General features: G+C 45.8%; 1 protein-coding gene across 2 annotated transcripts in view; it reads right to left on the reverse strand.

Moving 5' to 3' along the window:
* Positions 1 to 17,605, reverse strand: part of CASTOR1 (cytosolic arginine sensor for mTORC1 subunit 1) — a 35,539-nt gene that overhangs the window by 3,515 nt on the left and 14,419 nt on the right. The window contains exons 4-8 of one of the 2 annotated variants that reach the window (XM_069961470.1): positions 16,071 to 16,200; positions 13,507 to 13,630; positions 11,691 to 11,798; positions 8,904 to 8,959; positions 7,873 to 7,967 (exon numbers count right to left, since the gene is read on the reverse strand). In XM_069961470.1, coding sequence (XP_069817571.1) covers positions 7,873 to 7,967; positions 8,904 to 8,959; positions 11,691 to 11,798; positions 13,507 to 13,630; positions 16,071 to 16,200 — 513 coding nt within the window. Of the gene's footprint in view, positions 1 to 7,872; positions 7,968 to 8,903; positions 8,987 to 11,690; positions 11,799 to 13,506; positions 13,631 to 16,070; positions 16,201 to 17,605 lie in introns of both variants that reach the window. The other variant, XM_069961469.1, reaches the window with a different exon arrangement.

Raw genomic sequence — 17,605 nt, forward strand, 5'->3', positions numbered from 1 at the left:
ATCCCCCCGGTGGTCACTCAAGTAAGTATAAGATAGACTTCCCAGAGGATAGACTGCCCGGGGGATCGCACATACGCAGGAAGCAGCCTGTCTCCAATGGGCCTGCTTCCCTGCGCAGTCGTCCTGTACAGAGCCCACTATGCAGTGATGAATATGCATAGTGGCCGGGACACAGGGGGCGGGCCGCTGCAATGTTCTCTGGCCCAGAGCAGCGCCCTAAATGCTCTTATGTGGGGGGCGTGGCTTAGCGATGGAGCCGTGAAGACGTCTCTCACAGGAGCTCCGTGCCAGCGGCCGCCTGCAACCCATATAAGCGGGACCGACACGGCTCAACTGCTATGCGCAAACCTCAGGGCACCCCGGCTGACCCCCAGAACCGTCCGATGACGAGATCTGCCTCCGCTACTCCCGGTATCGACCGCTTTTTCAGACCGGCCACAGCAGGCCTACAGACCGCGCCACACAACAACATGGCGCCGGTCTCCTCTGCCCAGCGCGAGGCAGCCGATCAGCCCCTCACCTCTCCCTCAGAACACTGGGCAGCCCGCCAGACCTGCAATACTCAGGAGGACGTGCATCAGGGATCCCGGTCACCGGCTCGGAGTCTCTCCCCACCGCGGTCCGCTTCAGCCATGGAGGCTCCGGACCACATGCAGCAGGACTCCCCCACCGCCATTGTACACAGTGAGTTACAGCTGCTGCGCAGCCTCATACAAGCCCTCCCGTCCAAACAGGACTTAGACCTGGTGGTACAAAGAATTGAGGCCGCCCAACAACAGGCCTTGGAGGCCGTGAGGGAGGACGTGACGTCACTGACTACCCGCACCTCGGCGGCGGAGGACGCCATTTCTGCCCTCACCGCCAGGATCACCTCTCTGGAAGCTGACTCTTCCCGTACCAGCAACCAGCTGCAAGCCATGTCCCTGCTGGTTGATGACCAAGAGAACCGGGGGCGTCGCAACAATGTGCGCCTCAAAGGCATCCCAGAATTGGGTGCCCGAGATGATCTTCTAACCCGGGTCTCCGCCATCTTTAATCTGGTCACCCACCGCCCTGTCGATGCCACCTATGTGATAGACCGGGTCCACCGGGTGGCCAGAGCCCCACCCCCTGATGGGTCATCCAGGGACGTTCTCTGTAGGCTGCACTATTATACCGACAAAGACTATCCTGCGTGCGGCCAGAGAATATGGCGAGGTTCGCTGTGAGGATATGACGGTCCATTTATTTCCAGATGTGTCTGCACGCACGCTGTCCATGCGTAGGAGCATGCAACCCCTACTGATAGCAATCCGGGAGGCTGGAGCCTCCTACAGATGGGGCCACCCGTTCCATGTTATTATCCGGAAAGACAACAACACGTTCTCACTCCGCCGCCCGGAAGAGCTGCCAGACCTGTTTGCTTTTCTCGAGATCCCAGCGGTCTCGGTCCCGAACTGGCTGATGCTGGAGCGCCCCTCGGCGGCCTCGAACAGACGTCGACGCAGACCATCTACCCTCATTACACCCCGTGGCGACTCTCTACCTCCGCCAGATGTTCATGCAGGCCCGGACTTGTCTGCTCCCCTGCCATGGGAGGCTTGATGGCCACACATCTCCCCACTGCAGTTATTCAGTAACTCTAGAGTGACCACCACTGGCACGAGACCTTTCCTTAGGACAACGTTGTTCTTGCTGTACTGCTTCCGCTCCATGCCGAAGGGTTACAATCCTGCCTCTCACTACTAGTCAGTTTGGCCTCTTCCCCAACTGGTGGGGCTCTAACTCTACCTTATGTTTCTGCCTGAGTGCCTTTTCATATGTTTTTGTATGTAGTCAGATATTTGTGCTTATTTGTAATATGTTTTTTCCCGCTAAGTTTTGTGCCCCGTGGGGGCCTCGCCTCTCCCCCTTTGTTTGCTGGGGGGCGGCGATGCCTCCTCGGAGAAATTTTCGCCATTTATGGCGGTCGCTGGATACGATTCTCCCCATGGCTTTCTACGTTCTCCTCTTTTCTCTCCCCCTGGGGCCTTCGATTAGGTGGTCTCCAGTAGGGATTTTTCAGGGTCTTACCCGCCACTCTTTCTCATATCTTTCTCTTTCCTCTCCCAAGGGAGGTTTCGGTGTCTATCTCTCTCTTTCGACCTCCCTCCTTGGCTCTACCCGCCCTAAGGGATAAGGGGCTTCCTCTCTCCTTTTCCTCTTACACCCGCTCTTCCTCCCCCTCCACCTCCCTTTCCCCCTCTGTTCCCTCCCCCCTCCTTATCACTCACCCCCCCCTTTTTCCCACCCTCCTCTCCTTTTCGATCCTCCCAACCCCACTCCTCTCTCCCTCCCCTCCTCTTCACTAGGCGACATGTCCCCACCCCAGATGGACCTCAGGGTGGGCTCCCTGAATGTAAAGGGCCTGCACGACCCTGGCAAGCGTTCTATTTTGGTTAATTTGTTGCGCAAGCAGAAATTACATGTGGTCTTTCTGCAAGAGACACACCTAACAGAGTCTCAACCTGCCTCTATTTCTAATGCATATTTCCCATTTGCTTACCACAGTTTCTCAACCAACCCCAAATCATGTGGGTCGAGTATCCTGATCTCCAAGCACCTACCTTGGGAACACTTGGACACCAGGACGGACGACGCAGGTAGGATGGTGCTTCTTAAAGGTCGCATCGCCACACACGTGTTCACCTTTGCCTCTCTTTATTTGCCTAATGCGGGTCAGGCGCAGGCGCTCTCTGTTATGTTGGACTCCATGGACGACTTTGTGGAGGGGACACTTCTGGTGGGGGGTGACTTTAATGTGGCTCCCGACCCATCCCTAGACACCTCTTCTGGCTTCTCACACCTTAGCCACTCGACGCTTCGTCGGTTCCAACGGACACTCCATGACCATCGCCTGGTAGACGTGTGGCGTCTGTGCCACCCGACCGACAGAGACTATACTTTCTTTTCCCCTGTCCACAACCACTACTCTAGGCTTGACTACTTTCTTTTGCGCCACAGAGACTTATCCCTGACTCGTTCCTCGACGATCGACAGCATAACCTTCTCGGACCACGCCCTTGTGACTCTGACCTTGGACTTGCCTGCTTTGCGCACCTCACAATGGCAATGGAAACTGAATGCGTCACTCCTACAGGACCCACTGGTCCGGTCGGACATGCAGACCACCATGGACAATTATTTCCAGGAGAACTCCTCTCCCGAGGTCTCTCCGCTGACATTGTGGGAGGCGCATAAGTGTGTAGTACGTGGCGTCCTAGTGAAGCATGGGGCGAGATTGAAACGGGACAGAGCGGCGAAAACCGACCGCCTATTGACTCAGTTAAGAGACCTTGAGACGGCCCATAAACGCGTTCAAGACCCTGATACCACTTCCGCACTACTAGCTATACGAGAGGAGTTGAGGGCCCACTTGATCCATAAAGCCAAAGCCACATTGGCAAAATGTAAACGCTACTACTACGAGCATGGCAATAGGCCGGGGCGGGCGCTGGCGCGCGCCCTGAGGGTGCAACAGGCCAGGTCCTACATACCCATGATTAATTCGCCTGCACAGTCCCCTCTCCACATGCCCGCTGACATTGCACACGCCTTTAAAGACTTTTATGAAACCCTGTACAACATCGACACCTCAAACCCTGACACGCTCAGCGCGAGCTTTCGGGACCGTATCCAACGATACTTGGTCGACTCGGGTATGCCCCGGCTTGACCCTGAGGCATCGGAGACATTGGAATCCCCAATCACGAGGGAAGAACTCTCCCTGGCGGTGAAGGAGTCCCAGACGGGCAAGGCACCAGGCCCCGATGGGTTTACCCTTGGATATTACAAACTGTTTCTTGATAAACTGGCCCCACACTTTTTGGCAGCATATAACACCCTGTCCTCCGGGGGCGAGTTGCCTCTGGACACCACTCGTGCACATATTTCGGTCATCCCAAAGGAGGGGAAGGACGCCACGCTTTGTAGTAGCTACCGTCCGATTTCCCTCCTGAACGTTGACCTCAAATTATTTGCCAAGATTTTGGCCACGAGGCTGGTCGGCCTTTTGGGAGCGGTCATTCACCCTGACCAAGTGGGCTTCATGCCACAGAGGGAAGCTAGAGACAACACTATCAGGGCTATCAATCTACTCCACAAGGCCAAGTCCCAGGACCTTCCGCTCATGGTCCTTTCCACCGACGCTGAGAAAGCGTTCGACCGTGTCAATTGGTCATTCATGTCTGAAACGCTCTCCTACATCGGCCTGGGACGTGGCTTTCTGAGCTGGATTCTTGCTCTGTATCAGACGCCCTCCGCCAGGGTTAGGGTGAATGGCCTTCTCTCGGAGGACTTCAGGATTCGGAATGGGACCAGGCAGGGGTGCCCTCTGTCGCCCCTCATTTTTGTGTTAACTTTAGAACCATTCCTCTGTAGAATACGCTCCAATACTGATGTGGGGGGGATAGTGGTACACGACACCACGCATAAGGTTGCCGCTTATGCAGACGACTTGCTATTTTTTGTCTCCAATCCCACGATTTCCCTGCCTTCTTTGCTTAAGGAGATGGAAGTTTTCTCTCATCTCTCCAATTTTAAGATAAATTTTGCAAAGTCAGAGGCGATGAATGTGGGGCTCCCCGAATGCGTGGTGTCGGCGCTGCGGTCCTCCTTCCGCTTCAAATGGTCCTCGGTCGCCCTCAAATATTTAGGCATACTTCTCCCTTCTGATTTGAGGAAACTGTACGAGCTAAATTTCCCCCCCCTCTTATCCAGCATTCAGTCGAATTGTGCCGAGTGGTCCAGGGGTTACTTCTCCTGGTTTGGGCGTTGTGCAATCTTGAAAATGAATATCCTTCCCAAACTCCTCTATAGATTCCAATGTGTCCCGACGTCCATCCCGGCCTCCTTCTTCAAAACATTGGTGTCCCTCCAAATTAAATTTGTTTGGAACAACAGGGCCCCCCGCTTACGGAGGTCTCTACTGTGCCGTCCGAAGTCCTCGGGTGGGCTGGGCCTGCCGGACATCCGTATGTATCACCTGGCCGCACTGCTTACTCGAGTGGTGGACTGGTGTAGGCATGCGGCGTTTAAACCATGGGTCTCTCTAGAACAGTCCTTCGCTGATGCCCCCCTCGCTTGTCTGCCATGGCTCCACCCCTCCAGCGCCCCCCCCCTGAGGACTCACCCGACAATCGGTCCCACACTACTCGCATGCTCCTCTCAGACCAGTAGACGCCTCCTGCTGCCATCTCATTCGCCATGTTTTCCCATACTGGGGAACCCATCTTTCCCCCCTGGCGTGGATGACCCCATCTTTAGAGCATGGTCTAAACATGGCAGGGCTCGTGCACGGGACTTTTTGTCCCGGCAGGCCTGGCTCTCACCAGAGGCTTTAGGTGACATCAGGGAACCAGCACCTCTAGGCCCGTGGCGCATACAGCAGATCCGGCATTTCCTCCTCTCGCTCCCGATGCCATCCTCCTTTGGTTCACCCAGGACACCGTTTGAAACGATGTGTTTAGAAAAGGATGTTTTGCGCCATTCGCTTTCCCTGACTTATTCGCTCCTGATTTCTCCTCCAGATCAGGATCCTCCCGACTTCCTGCTAAAATGGGAAGCGGAGCTACACTTGACCCTAACCACTCCCCAACGGGACAGGATTTTATTCCTGGTTCATAGGTCGTCCATGGATTCAGGGTATCAGGAAGCAGGCTACAAAATCCTCACTAGATGGTATAGGGTCCCTACCCGTCTTCATGCCATGTGGCCACATGTGGATCCGGTGTGTTGGCGATGCGGCCGGGAAGATGGCACTTTCCTGCATATATTTTGGTCCTGTGACTCCTTGCGGCCTTTTTGGGATGCAGTCTGTAACCTGATTAGACATATTACTAACTTTTCCTCTGAGCTCACACCTGCGCTATTCCTCCTACATCACTGTGATATCTCGACCCAGAAGTACAAAAAATCTCTTCTCCGCTTCCTGGTGATGGCAGCCCGCGCTTGCATCCCCCTCTTCTGGAAAAAAACAGCACCTCCTCCGGTGTCCCTGTGGATCGCTAAGGTGAATAACCTGATGCTGATGGAGGATCTCACATCCTCTCTGACGGACTCCAACAAGAAATTCACTCAAACGTGGTGGGCTTGGATGGAGTTCAAAGGCACTACTGAGTACTCTGACCTCCTACGGGCCCCGGAGTAGCTGCTGTTTTCACCTCTCTAGGCTTGCTGGGGGCTGATCCTTGTTCTCCGGCAGGGAATGGGTCGCTGGATGGGATCCCTGCCCTTTGCGGGTCACCGTGTCCGTGGGGGGTGGGGACAGACTCGCCTTTCCCTTCCCTTCCCCTCCCCTCACTCGCCCTCTCTTCACTGTCGTGTACTCTCCTTCCCCCTTGCCCCCTCATACCCGCCCCCCCTCCTCCCCCTCCCCCTCCCCCTCCCCTCCTGTCCTTTCCCTACATTTGGGTCAGGACGAACTTTCTCTATCTGTTGAACCCTGGGGCCTGCCTCTCCCGTTCTGGGCATACCCCGGGTGTTTATGCTCCTCTATTTCAAGGAAAATAAAATTTTGAGGAAGGTGGGGAGTCCAGCGACGCTAAGTGTGATATGTGAATGCTGTTTCTGTATTTTATGCTGCCATTGCGCCCTGTCCTCACTTGGTTATTTCTGTCGTTTGCATTGTGTGGGTGCAGGTTCTTTTATATGCACTACTGCGCTGAGGTGTTGTTGTATTTCCCTGCCTTTGCTTTAAATAAAGAATTTAAAAAAAAAAAATGCTCTTATGTTACTAATTTGCATAAGAGCATTTAATATTTTTAGAAACAATGCAGGGGCATACAGGGCTGTAACTAACTGCAATCTACTACTGAGGGAGGCAGCTACAGCGGCACATCAGCAGGTTCTCTGCAAAAAAACCTGCTGATAGTGCCGCTGTAATAAAAATTTTCGTCGGCCTTCTCCTTGAATAAGGGATCTGTTAAACAGACTGCAAAAACAGCGCAGTATAAACCCACCCTTTAAACCCCACCCTATAAACCCACTTAGAACAACGTTCTCAGTTTGGCTTTGGGCCCTATTCCACCGGACGATTATCGTTAGCATAATCGTTAACGATTAACGATCTCAAACGACCGCTATTGCGAAAGACCTGAAAACGTTCACTCATTTCCATGGAACGATAATCGTTACTTATGATCGTAATTGCGATCGTTTCTTCTTCCGTATTTCTTCGCTATTGCGTTCGTATCTATTGCGAACGACCGAACGATGTCTTATTCAATGCGAACGATTTGCGAACGTTTTGCGAACGAGCAACGATAAAAATAGGTCCAGGTCTTATAAAGCGATCAACGATTTCTCGTTCGGTCGTTAATCGTTACTGCATTTCAACCGAACGATTATCGTTTAGATTCGAACGATTTAACGATAATCTGAACGATAATCGTCCGGTGGAATAGGGCCCTTTGACTTTGTATGAAATATAATACGAAATGCAGCTTATTACAGGCAATTTTGTAATTCTGGGGAAAATACATGTTATCTGGGCAATTCCAATTGCACAAGAGGTCGTGTATTGGGCTACAACAGGAAACAATGACTAAAGCTACTAAGTGATCCTAACTTGTTTCAGCAACACAGACCGATTTGAACACATGTCTGAAGGCACATAACTACAGCCATTGCTCCACGATTCATGAAAATGTTATCTAAAGAGGTCAGGACAACCCTGTTTGTATGCATGCCTGAGATACTGTTAGCCAGAAAGAAATCTCAGGAAAGAGTGAGTGGCTTGGACACATGTGCATTTGGGGGGGGGGGGGGGGGGGGGGAAGTTTTCTTTAAAGACTAGGTAAAACTTTAAAGACTAGGAAAGTGATGCACTTTTACCATATATATTTATGGGCTTACCAATGCATGGTCAAAATTAAAGGTGCTAACATAATAGGCAGATACATCAGCTGTTGCCAGAGGTCCTGCTATTTGTGCCACTATTCCACACTCATCTGCAAAACAAAAACACAGAAAAAAGAAAAAAAGTCAGTGCACAAGGTAGGATACAACAATATAAAGTATCACATACATATGTGGCTATTCTATAACTCATTTCTAAACAGATATCAACATGTATGTATTATTGCAACTATAATCCATATTTATAATAACGTCTTCTATATATGCTCAGCTTGTCAGTAGAGATGATCGAACAGGGCCGAGGTTCATGTTTGTAAGAACCCGAACCATCGGCATTTGACTCCCACTGCCTTCCCGTTCTGTGGGGAAGGTGGAGACAGCCAGAATACAGTCTGAAAAACAGGGATACAGCCTAGGTAATAGGCTGTATCCCTGTTTTCCAGGCGGTACTCAGGCTGTCTCCACCTTCCCCACAGAACAGGAAGGCAGTGGGAGTCAAATGCCGATGGTTCGGGTTCTTACAAACCTGAACCTCGGCCCTGTTCGATCATCTCTACTTGTCAGAACCAAGTCCCAAAATACGCCATTACCAGTTCTAACTTGGAGGGCACTCATCCCCACATTTACTGATGAGGATACAGAAGTTATTTTAGAGTTACCTTTATATATGTCCCCAGCAGCAAACACTAAATTGTATATTGTAAATCAATTGCCCAAAATGTTTGTATCAGTGAGTAGAGTTTTGGTATTTTATCTGGGTTACCCCTGACTTGCTGCTTTTTGTGCACTACATTCCTATCTGAGGTAGCCCAAAAACTAATTCCATGTGATCCAAATACATATTTATTTGGGATTTTAGATAAAGAACAGTCTGCCCAATATATTACATTATTATTTTTGTAATAAAATGATGCAGTAATTGCTGTCCAGCCGTCCCTGCGTTACTGCAATGAAACTCCAACATTACACTAACAATATTTGCTTGTGTTTTTCACGATTATAATAAAAAAAAAAAAAAAAAACCTCACCAAAGCCTAGGGGTTGGCCGCCAATTCTCACCATGCACCATAGTTCCCTAGATGAACTTGTAAGAAGTAAGTCAGTGGGGAATCTAAAGGAAGTTGCAACATATAACAGCATCAGAATAGAAACATTTATCCAAGCCCATCCCTTTGAACTTTTAACCTCATAGGATAATAATAAAGGTTCCTTTTACCCAATATACACTCACCGGCCACTTTATTAGGTACACCATGCTAGTAACGGGTTGGACCCCCTTTTGCCTTCAGAACTGCCTCAATTCTTCGTGGCATAGATTCAACAAGGTGCTGGAAGCATTCCTCAGAGATTTTGGTCCATATTGACATGATGGCATCACACAGTTGCCGCAGATTTGTCGGCTGCACATCCATGATGCGAATCTCCCGTTCCACCACATCCCAAAGATGCTCTATTGGATTGAGATCTGGTGACTGTGGAGGCCATTGGAGTACAGTGAACTCATTGTCATGTTCAAGAAACCAGTCTGAGATGATTCTAGCATTATGACATGGCGCATTATCCTGCTGAAAGTAGCCATCAGATGTTGGGTACATTGTGGTCATAAAGGGATGGACATGGTCAGCAACAATACTCAGGTAGGCTGTGGTGTTGCAACGATGCTCAATTGGTACCAAGGGGCCCAAAGAGTGCCAAGAAAATCTTCCCCACACCATGACACCACCAGCCTGAACCGTTGATACAAGGCAGGATGGATCCATGCTTTCATGTTGTTGACGCCAAATTCTGACCCTACCATCCGAATGTCGCAGCAGAAATAGAGACTCATCAGACCAGGCAACGTTTTTCCAATCTTCTACTGTCCAATTTCGATGAGCTTGTGCAAATTGTAGCCTCAGTTTCCTGTTCTTAGCTGAAAGGAGTGGCACCCGGTGTGGTCTTCTGCTGCTGTAGCCCATCTGCCTCAAAGTTCGACGTACTGTGGGTTCAGAGATGCTCTTCTGCCTACCTTGGTTGTAACGGTTGGCTATTTGAGTCACTGTTGCCTTTCTATCAGCTCGAACCAGTCTGCCCATTCTCCTCTGACCTCTGGCATCAACAAGGCATTTCCGCCCACAGAACTGCCGCTCACTGGATGTTTTTTCTTTTTCGGACCATTCTCTGTAAACCCTAGAGATGGTTGTGCGTGAAAATCCCAGTAGATCAGCAGTTTCTTAAAATACTCAGACCATCCCTTCTGGCACCAACAACCATGCCACGTTCAAAGGCCCTCACATCACCTTTCTTCCCCATACTGATGCTCGGTTTGAACTGCAGGAGATTGTCTTGACCATGTCTACATGCCTAAATGCACTGAGTTGCCGCCATGTGATTAACTGATTAGAAATTAAGTGGTAACGTGCAGTTGGACAGGTGTACCTAATAAAGTGGCCGGTGAGTGTAGATATCAAGATATACTTATCTGGCATCACTTCCAAATAAGTAGTGGTCAGACTACTTACTGATCCTCAGAACAACCAGTCTCCATCAAAAATTTTACATGCACAATTCTTCAGGCCACTTGCTGAACTACAGCACAGCACCATAAGCAAATAGCTCATTAAGCTATGAAGGAAATCTCGCCACCTGCCACTGCGAGGGGTAGAAATCAAAGAGACTGCTGTCCCTTTTTTTGTGGAGTCAGAACCCTACCTATCAGAATGTTACAGCATTTCTAAGCAACAAGCCATAACATTAGAAGATGTGAACACCCACTTGTTTTCAGTCTATTTTTCCTGGCAACAAATGTCACATTTGCAAATAATGCACATATGACAGGTAAACCATGTCAAAAAGTCATGTTCAACAGTAACTGAGGCATCTCAACAATAAAATCTTTACATCAAATTAGAGATGAGCAAAACTGCCGAGGTTTGGGTTTGTGCGAACCCAAACAAACTGTTTTTGAATTCCGCTGCCTAGCCTGGTAAAGGTGGATGCAGCCCGATGACTGCCTGGAAAACATGGATACAGCCTATGGCTATATCCATGTTTTCCAGGTGTTAGGGGGTAAGGAAATAATAAACAAGTAAACCCACCTCTCCGTGTGCCACTCCTGGGGTCCTGCAGCTTTGCTAGCTGCAACTTTAACATCCCCTGTTGAGTGATTGCCCACTCAGCCAGTCAGTGACTGGGGCGGGCCGCTTAGCCATGGCGTGACGTTGCCGCTAGAAGAGCTGGGTTCCCAGCAGATGACACCTGGCTACTGTTAACAGGACCCGGGAGTGGCGTAATGGAGACACAGGGATGGATGGGTGAGTTCACTTGTTCATTATTTTCTCTCACTCCCCTGCTTTCCAATTTTAGTGTTCTTAGGAATTAGTCTTTAAGTAGGGGATGTAAAGGGGGGGGGGGGGGGGGGGGGAGGTATGGACAACAAAAAGACAAAACGGGAGGGGGCAAGGTTTGGTTAGGAAGGAATGGGAGGATGGCTCAGCAAGGAAATATTAAATTAATACCAACTTGAGTTTGAAGGCCTGAAAAAAGGCATTAATAAAGTGAAAAGGATGTATTATGAATTCTATCAGTAAATATCTTATAGATGCAGCACTCTATACACATATATAAGGGGGCCAGGAGATCAGACCGTGATCCAGCAAAACAAAAAAGTCACAGGACTTCTAAAAATCCTGTAAAGCAATGCATTTTTTGTCCAAGTTCAATGCAATTTTCAGCTCTATTCTAGGGTCTATTACAAACATGAGAATAAGCTTAATACATTTTCAGGTTCTCTCCCTATAGTGGTTTATATGATACAAATGTAGGTGAATACATACTTCTTCTGTGTCTCTGTATCCATAACAATAGATATATATCCATCTATCAAGGAAAATGCAAAGAAACGGAAGGATTCACTGTTCTGTGATGCAGAATCTTCATGTGACCTAAAATGAAGTTACAACATACGTTAAGGACTTCTCATTTATGAGTATACGAGAAATACTTTCATATCTAACATCATTGTGTGAAGTTGCCATCGCATACAACTGACCACTTCCTGCCTATTTTTATCCGTTTTAGGCAGTGATGTGCTACAAAGCCTCTAATAACACGACTTCCTGTTCTAGGAAACACGAAACCACAACCGGATGCTAAATCAGTTTTTACTGATGCACTCTCAATTCCTGCGAAATATTCATTTCCAAATCTATATATAGTGTTCTGGTCTGTCTGACACAATGTACTTGCAGTATGCCACCACTAGGGGGGGGGCTGCAAGTAGACAGAATTTTATTGTTTAGCTTTATGGCTGAGAGAATGGTATTTTTAAAGACTTCCATATAACCTAGGACTGGACTAAAAACAAAAAACAACAACGATACTCACCCCTAAATGTTTCAGCATCTCACACCAGAAGTGCTGCCATGGCATCCTATACATTATGTGACTCTTCACTTAGTCATTAGTATATTTGTTTTCCTTCATGCATTGTACGTGACCACTGCTTCGCAGCAGCTTTATGTGCACAACGTATAGGCTGTCCTTACAACTTCCGGCAGGTAACACCTGACGGGATGCCGAATTCTGAATGCTGTTATAGTGATTATCGCGTAGCAAATCTCCCTTTACACTATGACCCCACACAGTTTTAAGGTTGCTAAGGTAGCTCTCCCTATAAGATGGCCCCTGACTTTTGAAAAGATTTTAAAAAGTTAAAAAGTCTTAAAAGGCAGGAAAGTACAGTAATTGGGATGATATTGAAGAGATCTTAAAGGGGTTAGCCCGCATTAAAAAAAAACATGGTCACTTTCTTCCAGAGACAGTATTTCTGTCTCCAGTTCAGGTGTGGTTTAAAATTAAGCTAAGGGGGAAGGGCACCTGTTTTAGGAGGATGCCATATGTTTCTTTCAATGGACAGTTATGGCAATTGCAAGGAAGGAGCAATACACCTAATGGGGAAGATTTATGTATCCAAGCACCTGAAGTGCAGTACGACAACTTATTTCCCTTATTAATAGTTAATGAATATAGTTATAAACCCATACTGTAAGGGCTCCATTCCACGGGACGATTATCGTTCGGACAATCGGTAAATCGTTCGGAATGAAGTGATAATCGTTCGGTTGAATAGCAGTTAACGATTAAACGACGAACGAGAAATCTTTGATCGCTTAATAAGACCTGGGCCTATTTTTCCTCGTTTGCAAGGAATAAGATGTCAGTTGGTTGTTTGCAGTAGTGACGAACGCAATAGCAATGACAAGACAACAGCAAGAACGATCATAAGTAACAATCATCGTTCCATGTAATTAAGTGAACGATTTCAGGTCGTTCACAATAGCGGTAGTTTGAGATAGTTTATCGTTAACAACGATAATCGTCCCATGGAATAGGGCCCTAAGCCTCCTAAATTTTTATTAGGATTCTTATTAAAAAAACTGAATCTCAATATTCACAAGAGGTGTAACTGCAGTCTGCAATGTGACCCACTACCCCCCCCCCCCCAAACAGGCTAATGAGGTAATACCCTTGTAGAAATATGACATATTGAATGATATATCCATACTGTAGTTCGTATCAATTTCACTGTGATGTTGGAAGAGAGGAATATGCTTTAAATAATTATTATTTAATGTATATTTATTCACTTACATATGGGAGTAGAACAGGACATCTAACAGAATGGTAGAAATGGATGGCAGGGTGTCACGATCCAATGTTAGAATACAAAACCTGTTTGCAGGACTTTGCACAGGATGTACTGTCAAATTAAACACTGCAAACAAAAAAAAAAAAAAGTAAACTGGTTATGACGCTTATAAAACACTGCTCCTGTCTATTCGTAATATAAAAGTAGTAAGGATATCCTGCACAAGTTTTTAGTTTGTTTTTTTTACACAGAAAACCGGGATATCGTCATTTTATCTCTGTTGAAACCGGATCGCAAGATAATGTAACTGAACAAGGACTGAAAAAGGTTCACTTTCATCTGAGCTTTAATCATCAGACAGAGGACCTGATATTAACATAACATACATCCTGGTACAACAAATAATAATAATAATAATAATAATAATTAGTAGAGTCTATGATGAGCTGTCGTGTGACTGATGTAGCAAAGCAGCCTCGAATCAGAACATTTCTCACACAACATGGTTTAAAGTGTACCTGTCATTATAACTTTCAAAATGTAAATGAAAAAGTAGATATGATCTAAAGCAGGTTTGCAATTTACATTCATTATTATTTATTTTTAGTTAGTTTTCAGTTTTTTAGTTATCAGGCTTTAAAACAAAGCTGTACTTATTTGTATCCAGGTCCAGTCTCCTGAAGGCAGATTTGTAGACTTGTGCTGGTCGGACAAAAAAAAAGAAAAAAGAAAAAAAAAAAGGACACTAAAAGAAGGAAGTCCCGGCAAGTACTGAGAGTCAAGGCTCAAAGTGTCCATCAATCACATGACTGCCTCCTCTCTGTGAGCGCAGATGACCTGTGAAATACAAGACTTCCTGTGTTTAGGGGGGGCCTGGGGGGTGGGGGTCTAAATACAGGAATTGCCATGTTTTCCATGATAACTAAAAAAAATAAAGTAAAATGAATGCAAATATCCCATCCCCGGCTGATTCAGATTGTGAAAGTTACTAGGACAGTGACACTTTTTTATCAGCATCTCCTGGTTTTTAAATACAGGTACCGAATTTCTTTAGCTTTGACTTTTCTGTCTAGAACACATTGGGGCAGATAAATCACGCTGAGTTCATATTGCATTTTTGTTTACGCTTATGTTTTATATATGCCTCCCACTGACATTATAAAAAAAAAATAACTGCGTGGCTTCACTGAAACGGGTATAGCCAAATTTAATTTTTTTATTTTTTTAAAAGTACACTAACAGATCCTACAAACTTAAAAGGGGAACTTCGAAAAAAAATTTGCCAGAAAGTTATATAGATTTGTAATTTACTTCTATTTTAAAATTTCCAGTCTTCCAGTACTTATCAGCAACTGTATGTCCTGCAGGAAGTGGTGTATTGTTTCCAGTCTGACAGTGCTTTCTGCCGCCACCTCTGTCCGTGACAGAAACTATCCAGAGCAGTAGCAAATTTCCATAGAAAACCTCTTCTGCTCTGGACAGTTCCTGACATGAACAAAGGTGGCAGCAGACAGTACCATGTCAGACTAGAAAGAAAACACCACTTCCTGCAGAATAAACAGCAGCTGATAAGTAACGGAGACTTGAGCTTTTTAAATATAAGTTAATTACTAAACTATATAATTTCTGACACCAGGTGATTCCAAAGAATTTTTTTTGTGGAGTTCCCCTTTAAGGCTAGACAGCTTAAAGATGCACCAGATGCACAGCCGATGACACTGAGCTAAGTCTGGTAACAGTCTAGTCTAAGGGCCCTATTACATGGAATGATTATCAGTGATATTACCCTGTGTTAATTAATTAACGACAGATGAGAAAATGCTAATTCCTAGGCTTGTTGTGACTTGCTAAAATAAAATAAAAATAAAAATGTTTGCTGGCTACATGTCTCCCGATGACTGAATGAAACAGGAGGCTGCACAAGAGAGAAAAAAAAAAAAAAAAGAGCATGGACTCTTCATTCAAGCTGTAGGATCTGCACCCCAGCACACATTCCTAACGTGTACGGGTGTATAGGGCCAGTTTGTAGCACTGGTATGGATTTTACCATGATTCTCATGACCATTAAAAAAAAACAGTTTTTTGTAGTTTTTTTTTTTTTTACTAAAATGTTGAGGTTTTTCTGTCATTACAAAAATAAATGCATTTAAAAATATGCAAAAAATTCCTCAAGCAGAGTAAATGTTACTTTACACTGGCAGTAATCTAAGCACCAGTGCCTCCTCTTAGCACTCAAAAGAAGTGGTATAGAACCCCATCTTGTGGTGATGTGCAGCAATTGCAGTGCAACAGGAATGCATTATAATACTAGGCACATGTCCCTGTTAAATTGGGGATGTCAATGGCGAATGGCTGATTAAGCACATTGACCAAGTTTTTCTGTATGTTTCAAAGAAGCAGCAACAGTAAGACATACAGAAAAATACAGTGTGAACCTGGCCTAACTTTAGTCTACTTCATGAAGTCCAAAAATGCTTCTATTGTTAGGGGAAAGGAACACATTTTTTATTATTTTATATTATTGATCTTTTTAAGCAGCTCAAAGGTTTGGTGGCAAGTTACTTACAGCTCCTGGTTTTTAAACCATTGGTGGCCTCCCCAAGACTCATGCGGACCAATTCTCCATTTTCTTCTTTGTAAATTGTAAGTTCTCCCAAGAGAGTTTGAAAAACCATGGGCAAATCGTCATCTCGCACCTGTAAAATGCACAAAAAAACTGTGGTGAGACATTTTGTCAGATATCAAGTCACATCTACAGGCCCCTACTTGTGAGACCTTTACTAATAAAATGTGATCTCACAGTAAAAAAAAAAAAAAAAATTATAATGACTTGAGGACTCAGCCCAATTATTCCAGTCCCATCGGCACAGTTTTTATCGTCTTCAAGCCATGGTCCTGCACCTGCTTAAAAAATTATAAGCTAAGGCAACAGTTAAAGAGGCAGGAAGAAGACCAGGAGTGAGCCAATGGAGCAGAACATTAGGAAGGAGCTGGTGGTCAACAGTATGAACCACTATGAAGAGATCCAGAAGAATCAACAGAGTGTAGTCACCTTTTAGATTAGATTTAGCCATCACGAAATGATGAGAGACTTTAGTTCGGGCAGTTTCTTTAGAGTGAAAGTGTGGAAAACAGACTAAGGGCCCTATTCCACCAGACAATTATCGTTCAGATTATCGTTAAATCGTTCGAATCTAAACGATAATCGTTCGGTTGAAATGCAGTTAACGATTAACAACCGAACGAGAAATCGTTGATCGCTTTATAAGACCTGGACCTATTTTTATTGTTGCTCGTTCGCAAACGTTCGCATTGAATAAGACATCGTTCGGTCGTTTGCAGTAGATACGAACGCAATAGTGAAGAAAAAACGATTGCAAATACGATCATAAGTAACGATTATCGTTCCATGGAAATGAGTGAACGTTTTCAGGTCTTTCGCAATAGCGGTCGTTTAAGATCGTTAACAATTATGCGAATGATAATCGTCCGGTGGAATAGGGCCCTAAGGGGTCAAAGAAGAGGGATAGAGGGTTAGGCAGGAATAGGGTTGCCAGTGCAAGTGATGGGATGAGAGGAGGCTAGAGACTTTTTCCTATGTTACTGGGTCATATGCTGAGAGTGATGAAGAGAAAACGGGATAGCGACCACATGTCTTACACTTACAGCACATGGCCATAGGCCGTAAACCTGTACCACTGTAAATGTATAGCGCAGGTTTAAAGCTTCTGCAATTTAAGGAGCAGGTTATGTATCTGGCTGTCAAAGACAACCGGGAACCTGGAGGGGAAGGTAGAATCGTTTGTAACAGCTTTTGTCTTTTTCTTTGCCATCAATGTTCACCTACACCTAAAGGGGAATAATCCTTAGCGGTGTTTTGTGACCTCATGGGGGACAAATGTAAAAGAGTCATTTAGGAACATACATTTAAAAATGGGAGAAAAAATATATACATGCATAGTAAATATAAAAAAACCCCAAACCTTTGCAGCAAAAAACTAAAGTTTTCTTTCCTTTTTTTTTTTGAGTAACCCCAATTTAATAAAAATTAAGAAAAACAGAGGGGGGGGGGGAGAGTCTTTTAAAAAGAAAAATTGCCAC

The sequence above is a fragment of the Dendropsophus ebraccatus genome, chromosome 3 (assembly GCF_027789765.1).
Source record: "Dendropsophus ebraccatus isolate aDenEbr1 chromosome 3, aDenEbr1.pat, whole genome shotgun sequence".
Taxonomy (NCBI): Eukaryota; Metazoa; Chordata; class Amphibia; order Anura; family Hylidae; genus Dendropsophus; species Dendropsophus ebraccatus.